Source organism: Aedes albopictus, chromosome 1 (assembly GCF_035046485.1).
Source record: "Aedes albopictus strain Foshan chromosome 1, AalbF5, whole genome shotgun sequence".
Classification (NCBI taxonomy): domain Eukaryota; kingdom Metazoa; phylum Arthropoda; class Insecta; order Diptera; family Culicidae; genus Aedes; species Aedes albopictus.
In genome coordinates, this window is record NC_085136.1 from 175,320,666 (window position 1) to 175,339,570 (window position 18,905).

General features: G+C 43.9%; 3 protein-coding genes across 3 annotated transcripts; all 3 read left to right on the forward strand.

The window, feature by feature from the left end:
* Nucleotides 1-5,692: 5,692 nt before the first annotated feature.
* LOC134289879 (uncharacterized) lies at nucleotides 5,693-6,811 on the forward strand. Its single transcript, XM_062856573.1, has one exon. It carries the CDS (start codon nucleotides 5,693-5,695, stop codon nucleotides 6,809-6,811), a length of 1,119 nt encoding a protein of 372 aa, XP_062712557.1.
* A 162-nt stretch (nucleotides 6,812-6,973) lies between these two features.
* On the forward strand, nucleotides 6,974-9,748 carry LOC134289881 (uncharacterized). The gene has a single exon (XM_062856576.1). The coding sequence runs from the start codon at nucleotides 6,974-6,976 to the stop codon at nucleotides 9,746-9,748; it is 2,775 nt and encodes a 924-aa protein (XP_062712560.1).
* A 60-nt stretch (nucleotides 9,749-9,808) lies between these two features.
* Nucleotides 9,809-11,089, forward strand: LOC134289882 (uncharacterized). The gene has a single exon (XM_062856579.1). It carries the CDS (start codon nucleotides 9,809-9,811, stop codon nucleotides 11,087-11,089), a length of 1,281 nt encoding a protein of 426 aa, XP_062712563.1.
* The last annotated feature ends 7,816 nt before the right edge of the window (nucleotides 11,090-18,905 follow it).

Below are 18,905 nucleotides of genomic sequence, written 5' to 3' on the forward strand. Positions count from 1 at the left end.
AGTAGTCCTGGCTTCTACCGGCATTGTAGAAGACGGCCTTAACCCCACACTACCCTAACTTTCCTGTTAGGGTGTCTGATGAGCAGATTTATCCCCCTATGGTTTAGAAGGAAAAAAAAAATATCCAAGTAACCATGACGCTGGATATAGAGCATTAATTTCACATTATAGTGTATTATATGACATGCGATATAAAGTTGTTTTATCATATAGGTACCATTAAAGTAGGTTTAATGTTGAAAGTGGCGCTACTATTGTTGGTTTAATGCAAGCTTTACTGTGGTGATTGCTAAAGCATATAAAATGCTTGTTCCATATAGCTAATGCATTCAAATCGTAAGGAATGCATACTTACGGCAACATGTCAAAAAAGAAAAAAAGTATGTTTTTCATTTTGCTATCTATTTTTATCTTCTCATGCCTGCTCCAATACTCGCACTCTGATATTTTTTTTATTGTGTTTCGGGAATTGAACCTAGACTACTGAAACTGGACCACGATGAAACTCAGACGCGCTAACGCTGTGTGCTACGATTACCATGTATTTTGCACCTGGAAAAATGTGCAACATAAGGTGACGTATACTTAGCTCGTGCCTTATTGAGTTGTGTTTTCAGCAGCTCTAAAAAGTTGTGCTGGGGTCTGAATTCATCCTAATCGAAAACAAGCGATTACAGAACCGATTGATTCCACAAACGAGGATAATACTAAGATATGAATTCGTCTGTGTTGATTCTGTTCTTTTTGTTTTCATACGTGCTCACTTCTACCAAAAAATACAATAAATAAGAAATAATACAAACAGCGCTTTAATCCTTTCTTTGATAAAATCGGGGCGTTATGTTAAATAACGAAACCAAAACCCCACATAAGTGTTGTTCCCTCGGCATGTGATTGTTTTCGTGTCCCATAAAACCATACAAAATATAAATTTTCAAACAGCACCGTCTGAGCTACGCAGAAATCCATGAAAATTTTGGTTTGTTTTTCTTGTTTTTAATGGTTTTGTTTCTATAAAGGTTTTTTTTTCGAACTGAGGGGTATTCTTCTGTTTACAACGAAAGAAACTTTAGTAAAGTAATAAATGCTTGCATTATTATTTGCCATGAAGCTTTTAACATGGTAATGCAATGACACATTAATCAACGGCCCTATAGAACTATACCGAACTGTCACAATCCCATAATGCCTCAATGCTTTCATAATGCAGATTAAACGCTTCATTACTTGACAGATGTAGAATAAACGTAATCTTACATTAGCTAAACTATAATATGATTGAATTAATGCTATGATATAATGCTTGTGGTTACTTGGTATAATCAGTCACAACCTTTTAGTTACAAAGCATCAATCGGAAATCTTAATATATGTATATTGCGATCCTTTGGATGCTGGTATATGAATATTTTGTTGGAAGCAGATTCTATGCGCTTGAAGTAAACTGCGTATTTGTCAAAGTACATAATGAGCTCACTCTCCTTTTTGGCACTTCATACAACAATTCAGTAACAAATTTTGAAAACGACGTATAATCAATGGAGGAGCTTGCGATATGCAAGAGTTGAATGCACATTTTCAACACAATACACCATAAACCACTGGAAGAAATCATTGTTCCTGATAGTGGGATTTTGTAACTTGTTTTTCAAAATACTTTTAAGGCAGAGAATTTCACTCAAATCTTTAAGCTGTCAGTGTCATTTTAACTCAAAATTTTCCAATCTTTCCGAAAAAAATACTTTTGAAACTGGAGAAACACGGAGTACATTCGAAAAGGGCTAAAACTTATTAAGTTATCAAAAAAATCAATATTAAATTAGTAATATCTTCTAAACGGTGCATCTTAGAAAAATATTACCGAAGTACTTTTTTCTTGCAAATTTGATGTACTTTCATAAAATTAGGGCGACAAACTTTTTTGACTTTACTTAATAGCTTTTTTTGAAAACCGTAATTTTTTAAAACATTTTTTTTTCATTGTAACCTATTTTTCTCCAGAACAACCCACTGTGCACTAGGTAGCATTTTCAGTCAGCTATAACATAAGGATAATAAAAAAAATATTGACATGTCACTTTTGAGGGAAAAATTATGTTTTAGTTCAAATCACAAAAACCAAACATATTTTTTTACCGTGCATATTTTCTCCATATAGCACCAACAATTGTCTAAAACTTCGCCGAAGACACCAAACCGATCGGACAAACCGTTTTCGAGATACAATTTTTTGAAGATATCATGTGCATTTTTCATAGGCCCCCCAAGTAACCATGACGCTTTATATAGAGCATTATTTTCGCTTTATAGTGTATTATATGACATGCGATATAAAGTTGTTTTGTCATATAGGCACCATTAAAGTAGGTTTAAAGTCGAAAGTGGCGCTACTATTGTTGATTTACAGCAAGCTTTACTGTGGTGATTGCTAAAGCATATAAAATGCTTGTACCTTATAGCTAATGCAATCAAATCGCATGGAATGCACACTTAATGCATCATGTCAAAAATGAAAAAAAGTATGTTTATCATTTTTCTATCTATTTTTATCTTCTGATACTCTCACTTTGATGTTTTTTATTGTATTTCGGGAATTGAACCTAGACTGCTGAAACTGACCACGATGAAACTCGGACGCGCTAATGCTGTGTGCTACGATACCATGTATTTTGCACCTGGAAAAATGTGCAACATAAAGTAAAGTATTCTTAGCTAGTGCCTTATTGAGTTGTGTTTTCAGCAACTCTAAAAAATGTGCCGGGGTCTGAATGCCATCAGTTATGTTACTGTCGAATATAAATTCGTCTGTGTTGATTCTGTTTTTTTTGTTTTCATATGTGCTCACTTCTACCTAAAATACAATAAATAAGAAACAATACAAACAGCGCTTCAATTCTTCCTTTTATGAAATCGGGTTAAACAAGGAAACCGATACCCCACATAATTTTTGTTCCCTCAGCATCTGATTATTTTCATGTCCCAACCAGAAACCCAAAAAACCATACATAATATAAATTTTCACACAGCAACATCAGAGCATGATAATCTAAGTGCTCCGCAGCAATCCATGAAAATTTTGGTTTGTTTTGAATGGTTCTGTTTCTAAAAGTGTTTTACATTTTTTTTTCGAACTGAGCGATATTTTTCTGTTTACAACGATGGAAGCTTTAGTAAAGGCACATATAAAGTAATAAATGCTTGCATTATTGATTGCTATAAAGCTTTTAACATGGTAATGCAATGAAGCATTTAACAACGGCTCTATAGAACTATACAGAACTGTCAAAATCTCGTAATGCTTCAATGCTTTCATAATGAAGATTAAACGCTTCATTACTTGACAGATGTAAAATAAAAGTTATGTTGCATTAGCTAAACTATAATACGATGGAATTAATGTTATGATATAATGCTTGTGGTTACTTGGGCCTTCTCATAAGTAAGGCTAGATTAAAAATGGCGAACCAAGTATGCAAAACGGCGTTTTTGTTCCCCAAAAACTTGTATGCAAGGTTCCATGCAAATCAAAAAATAAAAAAAATAAAAACTGGAAAAATTTCCCACTTGTTCGTGGAATCGCTCTACTGTCTTTACAATTTTAATTTTTTTTATCTGCTCATCTCAACCAATATTTGTGTTTAATAGATTTTCATATACTGATTCGGAATCTGACCTATGAATTTCTGTAACACGTTATTTTTTTTAGAAATATAGGGTTTTATTCACAAATTTCAGTTTTTCACATTGTTTTTATATTTTTCAATTTTCCATCTGCTCATCATAACCAATATTTTTATTCAATAGATTTTGATCCACTGATTCAGAAACTGGCCTAAGAGTTTCTGTAACACGTAATTTTTTTAAGAAAGTAGGGTATTATTCACAAAATTTCATATTTTCAGAGAAAACTTAATATTGTCTTTATAATTTCAAATTTTTCATCTGCTCATTATAACCAATATTCATATTCAATAGATTTTGATCCATTGAGTCAGAATCTGACCTAATAATTTTAGTAACACGTATTTTTTTTTTTGAGAAAAATTGGGTTTTATTCACAAATCCCATATTTTCATAGAAAATGGACTATTGTATTTATAATTTTATTATTTTATTTGCCCATGTTTTCCAATATTTATATTAAATAAATTTTCATTTAATGATTTGCAATCTGACCAAAAAATTTCTGAAACACGTAAAATTTTTGAGAAAAATTGAATTTTAAATACAAAATTTGATATTTTCATATAAAATAAACTACTGTCTTTATAATTTTATTTTTTCATAGAAAATAAACTACTGTCTTTATAATTTTAATTTTTTTCTATCTGCTCATCTCAACCAATATTTGTTTTAATAGATTTTCATATACTGATTCGGAATCTGACCTGAGAATTTCTGTAACACGTACAATTTTTGAGAATAATAGGGTTTTATTCCCAAATTTCATATTTTCATATAAAATAAAATATTGTTTTTATAATTTTCAATTTTCCACCTGCTCATCATAACCAATATTTTTATTGAAAAGATTTTGATCTACTGATTCAGAATGTGGCCTAAGAATTTCCGTAACAGGTAAAATTTTAGTAGGGATTATTCAAAAAATTTCATATTTTCATATGTCTTTATAAGTTTAATACTTTTATCTGCTCATCTTAACCAATATTTGTATTTAATAGATTTTTATATTCTGATTCAGAAAAATGGAATTATACAAAAAAAATCATATTCTCATAGAAAATAAACTGTTGTCTTCATAATTTTCATATTTTTATCTGCGCAACCAATATTTGTATTTAAAAGATTTTAATATACTGACCTAAGAATTTCTGTAACACGTATGTTCAAGACTACCACAATCACCAGCGAAAACAGATTTGAGAAACACTGAATTGTAACATACCCTCTCACATATACACACATAAGCTGAAGACACACAACGTACATGAAGAACAACAAAACAGCATAACACAAATCAGTTGAATAAAAGCTACAAACCAGTGAAGTGCGCGTTTATCTAAACTCCCCGTTCAATTTCTTTAATACGGTCCGAAAATATTCCAAGTGTCGGTTAGTCGGTCGGTCGAAGTAATTCCGTGTTGAAAGTGCGTCGAAAAGTGCCAGTGTCGTGCCAAGTGCCCAGTTATCTCCCGAAACATTGGTGCCGAAACCCGGGAGGCAGTTGCAGTTTCCATCGCCATCACACGGTGGTGACCTGGCATTTTCGAACCAGCAAACTCGTCGTCGTCGTTGTCGTCGTCCACCGGCCGAGCGAAGCGAAAAGCATTCCCCGTCGGCCCTTCGTCGTCGTCGTACACCCATCGGTGTTACCATCATCGTCATCATCGCATTCCCCGTCGGGATCGATCGTTCGCCACCAGTCGTCGTCGCCCTTGCCGAACAATCATTCGGCGCAATAACAACCACCGCCGGTCGGAGTCGATCGTCATCAGTTGTGCTCCCCTACGAAATCATCATTATCAGTGTCGGATCATCATCACTTCGTCGTCGTCGTCATCTCGTCGTTTGCTACAGCAGCAGCAGTAGCAGAAAAACAGCGGATCGTGGGATTTCGTTCGCATCGGACGGAAAGTAAACACCCAGAAGGGGGAGAGTTGGGTAAAAAGCACCAAGTAGCAGAAAAGCAGGTATTTGACAAACTTTTTTTGGTGAAGGGAAATTGATCAAAATGACGCCTCCGAAGAAGGCAACTAGTAGCAAACAAACCAAATTGAAGCTATTGTACCGTCGCCGGACCAACATTTTGGGTTCCGCAAATTTGATCAAGAAATTTAACGACGGGTTCGATCCCACTCAAGAAGGTCAATTGCCCATACGCATTCAACGTCTTGATGCGTTGTGGCGTGAATTTGAAGAAACGCAGGAGGAAATTGAGGTTTTGGAAGACGCTGAGGAAGATTTCTTGGAAGAGAGGGAAGAGTTCCAAACCTTGTATTTTGAATTAAAGGCGTCATTACAAAGCAAAATTCCTGTTCCACCACCTGCACCCACCCCCGCTCCTGTTCAACCACTCTCTTCGGCTGTTCCCATCTCGTCGAGCGTTCGTCTGCCGGAGATTAAGTTGAAGGAGTTCTCTGGGAATCTCGATGATTGGGTTTCTTTTCGCGATCTGTTCGTCTCGCTTATTCATTCGAGCGTGCAGCTAACTGCGGTGCAGAAAATGCACTATTTGCGTGCGACGCTTTCTGGCGAAGCGGCTCGCATCATTTCTTCGCTCGAGATTTCCGCCAATAACTATCTCGTAGCGTGGAATTTATTGAAGGAACGGTTCGAAAACCCGAATTTGCTGGTGAAGCGGCACATGTCTGCCTTGCTCATGATTCCTTCACTGAAGAAAGAGTCTGCACAAGGACTCGCAGATCTCGCCGATGAGTTCAATCGGCACGTGCAGCTGCTGGATAAACTCGAAGGTGCTGAGAACCACTGGAATGCCTTTCTAGTCGAACGATTGAGCCAATGTCTTGACTCCGTCACGCTCCGTGAGTGGGAAACGTCCGTTTCCAATAGTGACGAGTATCCCAAGTACCAAGAACTTCTCGAGTTTATCCACAGAAGATCGCGAATTATTCAAACACTAAAGCTCTCCCAAACGGCAACCACCCAATCCGAGATCAAACATCCCAAATCCCGATCCGTCGTGTCGCACGTTGTATCCGACAATGTTCCCAAGTGCGCCAGCTGCAAGCAGGCACATTTCCTGTTCCAGTGCGAACAATTCCGAACGCTCTCTCCTCAACAACGGTTCGAAGTCGCGAAGAAGCACGGGCTGTGCATTAACTGCCTGTAGGGAACACACCAAGCGAAGAACTGCTCCAGCGGATCCTGTAAGAGCTGCGGCAAGAAACACCACTCGTTGCTGCACCTGCCACCCCTCTCCTCCGCTCCTGGTCCACAACCAGGGACTTCGTCGAACAAGTCCGCTGAAGCAAACACTTCGCAGTCATGCCAAATGTCGCACTTCGTTCCAAGTCATGTCGAAAGCTCTCCGCCGGAAGAGCTCGCCGTTGCCTCACCACCTGTCTCGTCGGTTCGTTCGCAGTCGTCGCGCGGTAAGCCTTTCCCATGTTCGTCGGTCGATCTCGTTACCAATTCCCCATCCACCGCCTGCCAAAGCGCGGAAGTGATTACCCAACCTCGGCAGTCAACAGTCATTCTGTCAACAGCAGTGATAAAAGTGAAAGACGCTGACAATCAGTACGTTTTCGCCAGAGCCCTCCTGGATAGTGGATCACAGCCGAGCTTCATCTCCGAAGCACTTTGCCAAAAACTTCGTTTGAAGCGGACAAAGCTGAACTCGCCAGTCAGTGGGATCGGACAATCCGTCGTTAACGTCCGCTATGCTGTGACACTATCGCTTACCTCTCGTTTCGAAACCTTCACTGCTCAGTTGGACTGCCTCGTGCTACCAAAGCTTACCGTCTCGCTGCCTAGCCACCACATCGACGTCACTCGCTGGAGAATCCCAAGGAATCTTCCTCTCGCTGATCCACAGTTCAACATCAGCCAAGGCGTGGACATCATCATCGGAGCTGCTCTGTTCTTCGATCTTCTCGAGCACGATCGCATCTCGCTCGCCTCTGGCTATCCAACGCTTCAGAAAACAGTGCTTGGATACATCGTCTGTGGAAAGCTAGAGCAGCCAACGCCCGAAGCAACAGAAGCCCAGACCTGTCACATCTGCGTTGAAGACAGGCTCGATACCCAGCTCCAGCGTTTCTGGGAAATTGAAAACTTCGATGACGGTAAAGCACTCACTCCAGATGAACAGTTCTGCGAAGACCACTTCCAGAGCACCGTCGCTCGTGACAACACGGGCCGCTACGTCGTTCGTCTTCCGTTCAAGGAAGAAAAGGTGTCGATGCTTGGAGATTCGCACACCGCTGCGCTGCGAAGATTTAAACAAATGGAGAAAAGATTCGCCGTCGATGAAGATCTCCGTCGCAGCTACACAGAGTTCATGGAGGAGTATGAGAGGTTGGGTCATATGGAGTTGGTTCCCGTCGCGTCGCGTAGCCCGCAGTTTTTCCTCCCGCACCATGCCATCCAGCGACCAGAGAGTACGACCACTAAAACGCGTATGGTGTTCGACGGTTCCTGTCGTGGAGCGGCCTCGATATCGCTGAACGAAGCACTGTACGTCGGACCAACGGTTCAACCGGCGCTCTACTCCACTGTCGTTAACTTCCGTCTGCCACGTTTCGCTATAACTGCCGACGCAGAGAAAATGTTCCGGCAGATTTGGGTCCACCCAGATGACCGCAAATTCCAGCAAATTCTTTGGCGTGGCAGTCCATCGGAACCGATCCGCACGTACCAACTAAAAACCGTCACCTACGGTCTTGCAAGCTCACCATTCCATGCTGCTCGCGTTTTGAACCAGCTAGCCGACGACGAAGGACAACGATTCCCGCTGGCCGTGCCAGTGGTATTGAAAGGCACCTACGTAGACGACGTGATCACTGGAGACGACGACCATGATACAATGGCTGAGACTTGCAAGCAGTTGAGCGAAATGATGAAGTCCGGTGGCTTCGTGCTTCGAAAGTGGGCTTCGAACTACAAAACAGTTCTGTGTCACATTCCAGAAGAACTGTGGGAGACATCGGCAGAGCTAGAGCTCGATCGTTCGCAAGCCGTCAAAACTCTGGGGTTGTTGTGGTTCCCCCAGCGGGACGTATTCAAGTTCAAGGTCCCTGCGCTACCAGATTTGCCTGCCGTGACAAAGCGGATTGTCGTCTCCGAGATGTCCCAACTGTTCGACCCACTCGGACTTCTTGGACCCGTGGTCGTGAACGCAAAGATGTTCATCCAAACTCTCTGGGCAGCAGACCTGTCGTGGGATTCTGAGCTTGGAGAAGATTCAGCAGCATGGTGGAGAAAGTACCGTGCTGACATCGAACGGCTTCACCAACTGGAAGTTCCGAGAAGAGTTCTCTGGAACACTCGAAGCCAATACTCTATCCATTGCTTCTGCGACGCCTCGCAGAAGGGTTACGGATGCTGCGTCTACATCGTCTCATCGGACAAGCTTGGGCAGCTCCACTCGCATCTCCTAACATCGAAGTCTCGTGTTGCACCACTTCGTGGACAGTCAATTCCACGGCTGGAGCTCTGCGCAGCACGACTCGGGAGTCAGTTGGTGCACAACCTACTGACAAACACCAACTTGTCTGCACCAGTCACGTTTTGGACCGACTCAGCCGTCGCACTTCACTGGATCAAATCCAGATCGAATAACTGGAAAGTTTTCGTATCCAATCGGGTCGCAGAGATCCAACGCCTGACGAAAGATGCACCATGGATGCATGTACCGACCGATCTAAACCCTGCCGACCATATCTCCCGAGGAATGCTTCCAAGCCAGATCCTACACGACAAGCTGTGGTGGCATGGTCCAGCGTTCCTTACCTCCCCCGTCGATCAGTGGCCGGAGTGTGCGGTTTCGATGCCGACCAAGTCGGAAATTGAAGAAGAAATGCGTCCATTGGTATCCCTCCCGCTGGTAGACGAAAACGTTAACATTTTCAACGAGTTTTCCGAGTTAGCCAAGCTAACGCGATTCGTTGCGTACTGCTACCGCTTCCGAAACAACTGCAAAGTTCCAAAGAACCAACGCATTCTGTCCTCGCTGTCGCCGGAAGAAGTAGACTTGGCGCTGAAGTCGATGGTACGCCTTGCCCAGAGCCAGGAATTCCCAACGGAAGTTCGCCTGTACCACCGTTAAGAGACGGACAAGGCCGTCTGCAACGCATCGAAATCGCCACTCAAGAATTTAAATCTTTTCATGGACGAGTTCGGACTTCTTCGGATTGACGGACGGTTGAAGAATCTGAACGCTCCGTTCGATACCCGTCATCCGATCCTGTTGCCAGCCAACCATCAACTGAGCTGGATGATCGCTAGGTCCGTTCATCTGCAGACGCTTCAAGGTGGCCCTTCGCTACTGCTCGCCACAATGCGTCAACGTTTCTGGCCACTTCGGGGGAGGGACTTGGCTCGCAAGGTCGTTCGCCAATGCGTCACGTGTTTCCGATGCAACCCAACACCTGCAAATCAGATCATGGCGCCTCTACCATCAGTTCGCCTCAGACCTGCCCGAGCCTTCGCGTATTCCGGGATGGATTACTGTGGGCCGTTTTTCGTTCGTCCGCTGACTGGGAGAGGTACGTCGGTAAAGGTATACGTCGCGTTATTCGTGTGTTTGGTGGTGAAGGCCGTACACCTCGAAGTCGTGCCGGATCTGTCGTCCGTCGCGTGCATCGCCGCCGTCAAGCGCTTTGTTGCCCGTCGTGGTCGCGTCCTCGAGTTGCATTGCGACAACGCAACTACGTTCGTCGGGGCCGATCGCGAGCTGCGGAATATGCGCAAGGAGTTCCAGCAGCAATTCCAATCCCAGGAATGGGCCGACTACTGCTCCGGAAATGGGATCACGTTCCGTTTCATCCCTGCTCGTTCTCCACACTTCGGAGGCATATGGGAAGCCGGAGTAAAATCATTTAAGTACCACTTTCGTCGGATTATGGGACAGAAGGCTTTTTCCATGGACCAGCTCCTAACCGTCGTGGCACAGATCGAATCTGTCCTAAACTCCCGTCCCCTCGTTCCCATTTCCGATTCCCCCGACGACCTTTCCGCCATAACTCCAGGACACTTCCTGATTGGAGAGCCTCTCGTCTCCATTCCCGAACCCGATCTACTTCAGCTGTCGCCTAATCGCGTCACCCGTTTGCAGGACATGCAACGCTCGGTCCAGGATCTGTGGCGCTGCTGGTCGCGGGACTACGTAAGCCAGCTACATCAACGAAGCAAATGGCGACGGCCATCCCTGGACGTCAAGAAGGGGCAGCTCGTGCTGCTGAAAGAGGACAACTACCCCCCGCTACAGTGGCCACTCGGACGCATCGTCGAGACCATCACCGGTTCGGACGGGCGGGTTCGTGTTGTCGTGGTGAGAACGGCGGCAGGCGACTACAAGCGAGCCATCACAAAGGTCGCGGTGCTCCCCATCGATTCCGGAGACGAGGACACGTCACAAACACCGTCTACAAGCATGTTGGATGGTTGAAACGGACGGTTTCAACGGCGGCCGGCATGTTCAAGACTACCACAATCACCAGCGAAAACAGATTTGAGAAACACTGAATTGTAACATACCCTCTCACATATACACACATAAGCTGAAGACACACAACGTACATGAAGAACAACAAAACAGCATAACACAAATCAGTTCAATAAAAACTACCAAGCAGTGAAGTGCGCGTTTTACCAAGCTCCCAAATCGAATCTTTAATACGGTCCGAAATAAGTCCAAGTGTCGGTTAGTCGGTCGGTCGAAGTTAAGAACACTCCAAAGTGCGTCGAAAAGTGCCAGTGTCGTGCCAAGTGCCCAGTTATCTCCCGAAACAACGTACAGCTTTTAAGAAAAAAACACAAAATTTCATATTTTTAGAGAAAAGAAAATACTCTCTTTAAAATTTTATCTCCTCATCTTAACCAATATTTAATAGATTTTGATCCAATGATTCGGAAACATTTTTTTGTATATGCTATTGAATTAATCGAAATATATTTGCAACTTTGAAGCTGCCCAGTTTGGCAACAGACTGTGTTTTCCTTTTACTTACGCCAACAATTATTTTTCTTAAAAATTGTACGTGTTACAGAAATTCTTGGGTCAGATTTCGAATCAGTATATGTAAATCCATTAAACATAAATATTTGTTAATATGAGCAGATAAAAAAAATAAAATTATAAAGACAATAGTTTTTCCATGAAAATATGAAATTTTGTGAATAAAATATTTTTCTCATAAATTTTACGTGTTACAGAAATTCATAGGTGAGAATATGAATAAATGAAACAGAATCTTTCAGATATAAAATATGAATTAAGATGAGTAGATAAAAAACTTTAAAATTATAAAGACAACATTTTATTTTCTTTGAAAATATGAAATTTTGTGAATAAAACTCCATTTTTCTCAAAACCTGCACGTGTTACAGAGATTTTTAGGTTAGTTACCAAATCGGTGGATGAAAATCTAATAAATATAAATATTGGCTAAAATGAGGAGATAAAAAATTGAAATTAAAAAGACAATAGTATATTTTCTTTAAAAATATGAAATTTTGTAAATAAAACCCCATTTTTCTCAAAAAAATTACGTTTTACAAAAATTCTTAGGTCAGATTCTGAATCAGTGAATCAAAATCTATTGAATTTAAATACTGGTTATGATGAGCAGATAAAAAAAATATAAATATTAAGACAACATAGTGTTTTCTATAAAAATATGAAATTTTGTGAATAAAACCCTATTTTTCTCAGAAACTGTACGTGTTACAGCAATTCCGAAGCCAGATTCGGAATTAGCGGGCCAAAATCCTTCGGAAATGGATCAAGTGGTCAAAGTGCGTGATCTACTGTCGACCAGTGTTATCAATATTTTTGATTATTAAAAAAAATGCTGTTTTATAATACTTCAAAATGACCCGAAAAACAATAAACGATTATAATGATTAACCTGGGCTTGTTAGGGGAATATCTGTAAATAAAAAGAAAATCGCGTTAAGCACTGTTCCTTTGATTTCCACTAAGAATTTGCATCTTTTGACAGATACGTATTTTGACCTCAACTGTAAGGTCGTCTTCAGTGTCTTGTACTTGACTCGACTTCGAGTCGAGTCAAGTACAAGACACTGAAGACGACCTTACAGTTGAGGTCGAAATACGTATCTGTCAAAAGATGCAAATTCTTAGTGGAATTCATAGGAACAGTACTTAACGCGATTTTCTTTTTATTTAATAAACGATTATTAGGTTGCTTATTTTTATGAATTTACGCAACCAAATAGTTGCAGAGGTTACAGAAACCTATGTTCACCACTATTGAGTGGATTCCAATAATTTCAAAATATTTTCTATATTCCCCTCAGGCGGTGCTCATCTTGCCCCACTATAGGTAAATAACTAAAATTGAATAAATTTTAATGTTTGTTTTTAGAAAAAAAATCTAATATTAATTAAAATGCTTTGCAGTAAGCTAGTAATGTTGGCTGATAACAAGAATTATGGTAAAGAATTGATTCTGATATAAAAACCTTATTTTATTCTGATGATTTCTTATAAGAAAATGCTAAAAATCCATGCTATTGACTAATTTGACGATATTTTTTAATTCGTTCATTACGAAGTACCTTATATCAGGTTTACAAACAGGATAAACATTATTCTAACGGATTATGAATTTGTTTGGGCAAAATTCATCATAAAAGTAGTAAAACAGAGGGGTGCTCATCTTGCCCCGGGTGGCCTTCTTGCCCCGTCCTACCCTACTGCGAGTGCAGTGTTGCCAACTCCATCACTACGTTTCAGCAAAAATTTGAAATTTGAAAATTTAAAAAGAACTACCTAGATTTGCAAAAAGCAGTCTTGCACGCTGAAAAAAAAAATGAAAATCCTAAATTAAAAAATCCTAAAATTGAAAAAAAAAACAAAAATTTGTTAATTTGAAAATCCTAGTTTACGAATCCGCAAATAAAATACGATTCTGCTCTTGTGTTTTCCATTCCTCCTACCGAATCACACCACACGATTTAACACTGTGCTCCTTCCAATTCAATTAATAAACTCTCATTCACTTTTTAATCTTTGTTACTGATGAATGGACAATCAGAACCCCTCGGTTTCAAAATGAAATAATTCCACGTTCTGTGTCAGATAAAAGGAGTAAAGCCCAAAATGGCAACCGTCCTGTGAAGGCCTGGATGTTTTCCCAGAGACCTCCGTCGAAACCAGTTATCGAAATGCAAATTTCCTAGCTGAACCTGCAACAAACTGATGGTAAGTCAATTTTATGCTGGGCGCCAAAGTGTGAGTATCGGGTCAGCGTCCAAGAGACTCCCCGACTCAACTACCTCAGGGTCGGCACGCTGGCACGCTTACTGTTAATTTATCGCGGGACAGGAAAATTTCGCACTAGACCTAGGAAAACCTCAAGCACTTCACTAGTCACAACTCCCACTTTATTCTATCTTTCTTAACCTTTTTTCTGACAGAAGACTTCTTCAGCTATCTCCGGGTAAGTGAGTGAGTTGAAATTGGTGCTAATAGCGTTTAGGGTCCTTGACCCGAGCCATCGGTCATTACCCTTCCATTCGGGTTTGTTGTAATGGCCCATATTTCGCTCTCCTAATGGCCGCCTGAATGGGCCGATCGAAGACCTTTGTTGGTGGGTTTCCAAAGCTGGTGGGTGGTGGTAGCCAGGGTGGTTTCACCTACTAGTGCCCTACTCGTATGCCAGGTGGGTCAGCTAGGAAAAAACCTGAATATCCAACACAAAATCTACCTGTCCTTAACACATTTCCGTGCCCGTGTAGCTGCCGGCTTTTTTTTTCCTTCTAAACCATAGGGGGATAATCTGCTCAACAGACACCCTAACAGAAGGTTGGGGTAGTGTAGGTCTGACAGGCCGTCTTCTACAACAAAAGTAAAATCCAGGACTACTCTCTCCTCGTGCCCACTAAACCATTCCTATGGTCGCCAAACCCTACGTCTCTCCGGAACCACCAAGAAGGTATTGCTTCAGAGAGGGGCTAGTGCACATCGCACCCACAAGGTTAGCTGCGTAGATTGTAGCAACGAACATCGATGACTCGCTTTGGAGAGTCCATCACGGTAGCATGCTGGCGCTTAGCCAGTTTCCCGAGTGGTCCTCGCCACTCCCTTTGTCCTCGGAAGGCGGGCAGGGTCCACCCCGCCCGCGCCCTACTGCTGAGCGGACATCAAAAACTGATGCCCACATGCAACTCGATCTGACCTGCCCGCAAAGGAAGGGTATCACTACCCTTCAGGCCCTATCAGATGCATCCGTAGGTTGCTGACGGCAGGGTCTCTACCTGCCCCGAACCTTGCCGGGGACCCCTTTCCAACCGCGGGCTTGGATCCAACCAAGTAGACCGACGCCACGACAGCACCGCTACCGGGACTTCCTCTCCGCGGCCACTTAATCGCTGTAAGGGTCGATCTCGACCGCAGGGCACCGGTATGACCTACGAAGCCGACTCCGAACCCCTGTACCACCTCTTGTACTGCATCTGGACTAGCCATTCTCCGAGTCCACGCGCCACCTCCTCTGTAGCTCCCAGACGATGTGGGTGATAGCCGTTGAAACGGCGTTCAAGCCAAACTCATCCCTACACATCCTCTGGACCAAGTTGTCCGGAGTTGTGTCCTCTCCGCATGTGGCAAGCATGCGGTCACGCATTGTGCGAAAACGCGGGCACACGAACAAAACGTGTTCCGCCGTTTCCTCTAAACCATTGCACACTGGTTTCCTCTAAACCATTGCACACTGGGCATTCGGGAGAATTCGCATGCCCGAAACGGTGTAGATACTGTCGGAAGCAACCATGACCTGTAAGGACCTGTGTCAGGTGGAATGTAACTTCCCCATGGCGCCTATTAATCCAACTATCTACCCTCGGTATCAACCTACGGGTCCACCTTCCTCTGGTGGAACTGTCCCACGCGCGCTGCCATTTGACCATAGAGGTCATCCTGGCAGTCCTGCGTATGCCTCTTGTGCCGCGCATTTCGAAGCACTCCATGTCCTCACTGATAAGAATGCTGCTAGGCACCATACCAGTAATGACGCAGAGAGCGTCGTGTGACACGGTACGGTACGCGCTCGCAACCCTCAGGCACATAAGCCTGTAAGTACTTTCCAGCTTCCGTCGGTAGCATTTAGTACTTAGCGCGGTGCCCCACACCGGGCCGCCATACCTAAGTATGGACGTAGCAACACTAGCCAGAAGCTTGCGCTTACTGGCGTACACCGCAGAGCTATTGGACATCATCCGGGACAGTGCCGCAATAGCTGTGGAGGCTCTTTTACAGGCATAATCGACGTGGCTACCGAAGGTAAGCTTATTGTCGATCATCACGCCCAAGTGTTTGACGGAGCGCTTTGACAGGATAGTACACTCTCTTACACTGATCTCCGTCTGCTGCTCCGACTTCAGGTTGTTAACAACCGTCACCTCTGTCTTGTGGTGAGCCAGCTCCACTTTCCTAGACCGCATCCACGCCTCCACAACCTTGATCGAGTGGTTGGTAGTCAACTTTACCTCCTCGATCGTTTCACCGTAGACTTCGAGCATAATGTCGTCGGCAAATCCGACAATCACAACTCCCACTGGATACTCTAACCTCAACACCTCGTCGTACATGACATTCCATAACACCCGACCCAGGATGGAACCTTGCGGGACTCCTGAGGTTATGTGAAAGCACTTCCGACCCACCTCCGTGTCGTAGACTAGTACACAATTCTGAAAGTAACTTCCGAGAATCTTGTACAGGTACTCCGGTATCCCCAGACGCAAGAGCGCATCGGCAATAGCAGACCAGCTGGCGCTATTAAACGCATTCTTTACATCCAGAGTCACTACCGCGCAAAAGCGAATTCCCCTCCTCTTAGGCTCGAGTGCTTTCTCGGCGGTTTTTGTAACCGACAAGATAGCGTCTACGGTGGACCTCCCCTTCCGGAAGCCGTACTGGTTACTCGAAAGACCATTTTCGCCCTCGGTGAACCGCAACATTCTATTGAGGATGATCTTTTCGAGCACCTTCCCCGCCGTGTCAATCAAGCATATTGGTCTATATGCCGATGGGTCTCCGGGTGGTTTCCCCGCCTTTGGCAATAGTACCAGGCTCTGCCTCTTCCAAGCTTCTGGGAAAACTCCCTCGTCCAGGCATTTCTGCATAGCAGACCTGAACATCTCGGGAGCCTCTGCAATAGCTACTTTTAAGGCCAGGTTCAGAACTCCGTCCGGACCTGGGGCCTTACCTACGCTAAGGGACTTAGCTATCCCCGCAAGTTCCACATCGGTGACCCTCTCCTCATCGCCAGCCCCAGTCCCCGGCTGTCCTACTCCTGACCCTCGAGGCCTTTTTGCTTGCTCTTATCTCGGTCTTGAGCGCGGCTTTTGCAGCGGCGAACACCACCCGCCGTTCGTTTCGCTCTTCCTCTGATCGTGCTTGCTGCATCCGCCGCCTAGCCCGTAGGCAGGCGCGGCGCAGGTCCGCAATCGCGTCGGTCCACCAGTAAGCCGGTGGCCTCCCATTTCTAGGGTGGACTCGCCTAGGCATGGTCGAATCACACGCACGTTAGAGCACCGCTACCAGCTCGTCGCCGTCTAAACCGATTAAGTTTCGCTCACGGCGGAGCGCTTCCCTAAATACCTCTTCGTCGAAGTATGATGTCTTCCACCTACGAGGGCTTGGCTTTGGCCTAGCCGCCTCTTCTTCTATCCGCTGTTTGCTGTTGTTGTAGTCGATACTGTAGCGAACCGCCAGGTGGTCGCTGTGAGTGTAGCCATCATCTACTCTCCAGTTCGAACTACTTGTTAGGCCAGGACTACAAAAGGTCACGTCAATAATTGACTCCGCTCCGTTTCGACTATAGGTACTCTTGCACGGAGACAAATTTCGATCGTTTGAAATAAAAATATTCATGTTTATTCGGTAAACTGATAAAATATTTAAAACTCAAATAATAATTTTTAAAACTAACTCAATTACCTATTGATTTCTGCAATACCCATTGAAGAGCCCCCCGTTCCGCCGTCGAGAACATAAACAAAACTCTCAAGTTCTAGCTGCAGCACCAAACAAGATTTCCTCCTGCAAAAAAAGTCAAGTTTCACCAAAAGTTTCCACGAAATCCCATTGATTTCGGGAGCGTATGTTATCTACATGATGTTGGCATTGAAAGTGCCACGCGGCAGATGGGTTTTCCTAGAGAAGGAAATGACTTTGTAAATTTAATTGGAAAACCAATATTTCCGTAGGGCCGACCTGCCACGAAAAAAACAAATAGTTTTACATTTGTTTCTAACATAACCTGTCAGAAGATGCCTTTTTGGTTCAAAAATGGCTTGAATTTGCTTCAAATGTGACGTTCGATTTGCTCCAAACAGTTTTATTTTTGTTGCCAGAACAAATTGACAATTTATTTGAGTTTACCTGAAATATGTTTGATTTTACCATGCTTTTTTCTGCGTGTGGTACCGACATTAGCCAAGTCGACATCTAAGATGGCCAGTGTTTCTAGCAAGATCTGACCCCGCTGGTTTGTGAAACGGCTTCCCCATTCCACGGCCCAGGCATTCAAGTCGCTTGCTATTACCACCGGCCTTCGCCCTGTTAGCACGGTCGTTAATCGGTCCAGCATTTGCGTGAACTGCTCGATCGGCCACCGCGGAGGCGCATAACAGCTGCAGAAGAAGACCCCGTTTACTTTGGCGACCACGAAGCCCTCATAGGTAGTAGACACCAACTCCTGCACGGGGTATTTACCCATCGTCCATATCGCCGCCATTTTTCTGGTCCCATCCGCGACCCACTTTCCGTTGCCGGCGGGTACTCGGTATGGGTCCGATATGATGGCGATATCCGTCTCCCACTCAGAAACTGCCTGACAAAGCAGTTACTGAGCCGCATCACAGTGGTTCAGGTTCAGCTGCGTTACCTGCACTGTGATTTGTTGTTCACTGCGGCTTTCTTGAAGTCCGGGCACCTTGGACCACCCATCGGATGTCTGTTGTTCGAGGATTTCCCGGTACAGATCATGCAGATGGGCGGACTCGTGCAGCTTTGGGCCTTATGACCTTCAGCGCCGCATCGCCTGCACAGTTTGCGCCTGTCGGGGCCTTTGCAGTCCCACGACTTGTGTCCTGGTTCCAGACACCTAAAGCAAACCTCTGGTGGCTCGTGGAATGTCAGAGGACATACGCACCAGCCCACCTTTATCCGTCCTACTTTAACGGACTTTTTAACGTTCGCCACAGGTAGCTGAACCAGAGCTATCTGTGTC

Coding starts and splice junctions, on each gene's coding strand:
- LOC134289879 (XM_062856573.1), top strand. CDS start 5,693: ATGACGCCTCCGAAGAAGGCAACTAGTAGCAAACAAACCAAATTGAAG.
- LOC134289881 (XM_062856576.1), top strand. CDS start 6,974: ATGTCGCACTTCGTTCCAAGTCATGTCGAAAGCTCTCCGCCGGAAGAG.
- LOC134289882 (XM_062856579.1), top strand. CDS start 9,809: ATGGACGAGTTCGGACTTCTTCGGATTGACGGACGGTTGAAGAATCTG.